The 3,940-nt window shown below is 34.2% G+C and overlaps 1 protein-coding gene across 1 annotated transcript in view; it reads right to left on the bottom strand.

Annotated features, from left to right (window-relative positions):
- Positions 1-3,777: 3,777 nt before the first annotated feature.
- LOC122080632 (geraniol 8-hydroxylase-like) overlaps positions 3,778-3,940 on the bottom strand; it is a 2,426-nt gene continuing 2,263 nt past the window's right edge. The window contains exon 3 of the mRNA XM_042647430.1: positions 3,778-3,926. Within this exon, the coding sequence (XP_042503364.1) occupies positions 3,912-3,926 (15 nt within the window). The 3' untranslated portion in view covers positions 3,778-3,911. The remainder of the gene's footprint in view (positions 3,927-3,940) is intronic.

The following is a 3,940-nucleotide window of genomic DNA, read 5'->3' as shown; positions in this document are numbered from 1 at the left end:
TTGACTTGCATGAAAAACTATCCTAGCACCAAACCAAGGGTTGTTTTCTGATATGTATATTGATGAACCTGGACTCCCTATTTTGAGAAGTAGGGAAACGAAGGATAATGATGGAAGAGGCCAGGGCTTGATGTTCGGATTATAAAGACAAGGTTTGAGTGATGGTTTGGTCTAATTAAGGAGATCATTTTTTTTTTTCTTTTGGTAAGGTCTAATTAAGGAGATCATGATCTGGTTTTTGTTATTTTTTTTATAATCTTATAATTTTGCCTTTTTGGTATGACAAATTTTTTTCCAATGAGGATAATAATTATATTTTACATATGTATTTGCATGGCATGACAACCTTTGATATAAAAAAAATGATACTTTAGTTTCAACTTATTTTTTTAAATCCATTTTATTCATGTATTTTAAATATTTGGAAACAAGATAAGAGGCAATTAAGAGATGTGATTTAACCAAGAATATTCAAGGAGAGATCCCATGGTGTATGCTTTTTGTAGATGATATTGCTCTTATCGGTAAAACAGTGGTAGAGATTAATGATAAGTTGGAACTATGGAGATCTACTTTGGAATCGAGTGGTTTCAAGATAAGTAGAACGAAGACAGAATATATGAGATGTAACTTTAGTCGATTAGAGAGTGAAAATTGAGGGGAGAGAGATCTCACAAAGCGACTGTTTCAGATATTTGGGCTCTACCTTAAACAAAGAAAGTGAGATTGATGATGATGTTTCCCACAGAATTAAATTAGGATGGATGAAATGGAGAGGGGCGTTCGGAGTGTTATGTGATCGACATATTCATCTAAAGCTTAAAGAAAAATTATATATGACAGTTATAAGACCAGCTATGATGTCTGGTGCAGAATGTTGGACAGTCAAGAAGCGTAACATATATAAACTGAGTGTGGCAGAGATGAGGATGTTGAGATGGATGTGTAGCAAAACCTTGAGAGATAGAGTAAAAAATGACAAGGTTAAAACCGATTTGGGAATTGCTCCAATTCAGGATAAACTTAGAGAATGTCGGTTACGTTGGTATAAGCATGTTCAAAGGAGACCTTTGGATGTGCCAGTATAGATGAGCAACAACATGCAAATGGATGGAGCGAAAAGGACTAGGGGCAAGCCAAAAATGACCATTGAGAAGTTAGAAATAAGAGACATGCAAAAGTTAAGTCTTCACCCAAGAATGGTATCTAATAGAGCTACTTAGAGGGCTAAGATCTGGGTTACTGATTGTTCATGAGTGGGATGTCCCAAACCCTCTTTTTTTTTTTTATGGATCCATTTAGCCGACCCCATTTAGTTGGGATAAGGTTGAGGCATGTTGTGTCATTGTAAATCTTAAATATACTTATATAGAGGAACAAAATTAGTCATTGAGACAGACACTCCCTCTAACCCAACTAATTAATACTACTTCCGGTAACAACTGATAATAACCACGTAAATAGCTATATGTGCTATTTAATTAATTAGTTGATGGATAGAAGTCCAGATCAGGTATTGATACGAGAACCATTCTTATACGGTGTTTAATCCACACCTAGAATCGATTTAATCTCTAGGTACGGATCAAGCACCATACGAGAATAATTCTCATTGGAGGAGTTAATCCAAACTGAGTTGAGCACCTAAAGCAAGGCTGGGAGAATTCATTTACCTATATATAAATTTTTTTTTTTATTGAGTTCTTTCCTTACTCTCATTTTCTATTCATGATGGAATTTGTCGGGTATTAATCTGGAGGAGGGAACTAGCTTTTTGACTTTCTATGCTTTGACCCATTTTTCTATTAAGTGAACAGATCATTTGGTAATCTTACCCGTCAAATTCGGAGGCCGAAAACCATAAAAAATAAAAGGGTATAATGCATAAGCAGGGTTTTAGGTAGGGATGTAAATGGATCGAGGATTCGGCTTGGATTCATTATTATCTAACTCTAAATTCATTTATAGAATGATTTATCTGAATTCAATTCGATATCTGATAAATTTAAAAAATTAACATCATATTCGAATCTAGGAGTTTATCGAATATTCAAATATTATCTGATTCAATAAATTATTTAATTAGTAAATCAACCTGTCCTATATCGATTATGAAATTCCGACCTTAATTACCGATTTCATTGAAAATAAATTGATGGCCTACTCGTTAGTGTTAATGACTATTTTGGTTGGGATTTTAGGTAGGTATATTACCAAAATATCCTTACAAAAATGTTTATAATAAGAGTAATAAAGTAATTTATTATTTTATATTAAATTAGTCACATTTTACAATCAGATAGTTAATTATTCGAATATTATTGGATCCAAAATGGAAATATCCAAATCCAAAATCAAGTTATTTTGTGGATGGATTCGAATATTATTCTAAAACCAAAATTTCAAATTCAAAAACCCCTATATTGATTCAAACACCGATCTGATACGGATTTTCTATTATCCATTTATATCCCTAGTTCTAAGAATGGTTATGATCTTGCCACTAGACCATTGGATCATCTTACACCTATAGACAGTGTCTCCTTATGCACACTATAAAAAAAGGACAAGTCAAAGATTGCTCTAGAAATTTGTCCCATGAGCCACTTTCTATCATGATGTCTTTCTTATACACATGTTCGTCAAAACTGATCACTATTAGAAAATCAAAATTTTCAACTCGACTCATCATCTCACTGAATTATAGATTTTGAGTCGAATGAGCTGCTGCTTCTTCTTCTTCCTTCTTTTTTTATTTTTTACCTATCATTAATTGTTACCACCATCCACCCCACTAGGGGTGTCAATTCTTAAACCGAATCGATAAAACCGACAAGACCAAACCGATAACAACATGGACCGAATCGAATCAAAGCCTTATTGGGTCGGTTCGGTTTGGAGTATTGCAACCCCAAAACCAAATCGAACCGCATCAGAAACCGGATGAATCCGAAACCAAACCGAAACCAGCTCAAAATCCAGACCGAAACCGAAACCAAACCGGTAAGAAACCGAAACACTCCAAAATTCATTAAAAAAATCAAAATTTGCATAGTTTTGTAAACATTTGTATGGAAATTTGAATCCAAACTGGACCAAAAACCAAAACCAACCCGGTTACAAATCAATTTAAGAAACCGAAGACAAACCGCACCGAAACTAAAACCAAACCGAAACCAGAATTTTCTTATTGGTTCGGTTTCGATTTCAACTTTCTCACACCGAAACCGACTCAACCCAGATCGAAACCAAGCCAAACCGACCGATTGACACCCCTACACCCCAACCATCTCCTCGGAGGGTATTTAAAATGACCCATAACTCACCATGAATTTGTTTATTGAATTTTTAAAAATGCCATATGTTATGTCATAGTGCGGGGTATGACATAAAAAAAAAAGATGGTAAAATGCCAATAGGTTTGAAGGTTATAAGAGTTGAAACAACAACTTTTTTTTTTCTTTTTTCGATAAACTTAAATTTTCTTTTTATTTATTTATTTTGCGGTGTTTGATGACCTACAGCTTTAAAGCCCACCCGTGCCATCTCATTTTCAAATGGCCATTGATGTGGGATTAAAAAATTACATTTCTTTATAATCTCTCTGTCTCTCTCTACCCACAATCTTCTCTAATTTGTCTTACTCTTTCATGGCCGACAAACACTTCTAGACCACTATACACCTTATTGGACCTGATTGTTGGTTATTTTATCAAAATAAATAAATAAATATATTAACTAACTATAAGTTATTAATGGATTCATTAGTCATTACAAGCCAAAACTCATCGAGCTTACAAGGAGGCCTCATTCCAACTGTTGGATCAGAATCCTGAGAACCTGATCCACTTTCCTACAATATCATTTCCTTCTCAATACAGATAAAATATAAATTGAATTACCCTCAAGAGTCAAGACCGTGTCGCCTCAAGTGGTATCT

This window comes from Macadamia integrifolia, chromosome 6 (assembly GCF_013358625.1).
Source record: "Macadamia integrifolia cultivar HAES 741 chromosome 6, SCU_Mint_v3, whole genome shotgun sequence".
Lineage (NCBI taxonomy): Eukaryota > Viridiplantae > Streptophyta > Magnoliopsida > Proteales > Proteaceae > Macadamia > Macadamia integrifolia.
Note: the sequence above shows the minus strand (reverse complement) of the source record. Positions and strands in the feature narration are given on the sequence as shown.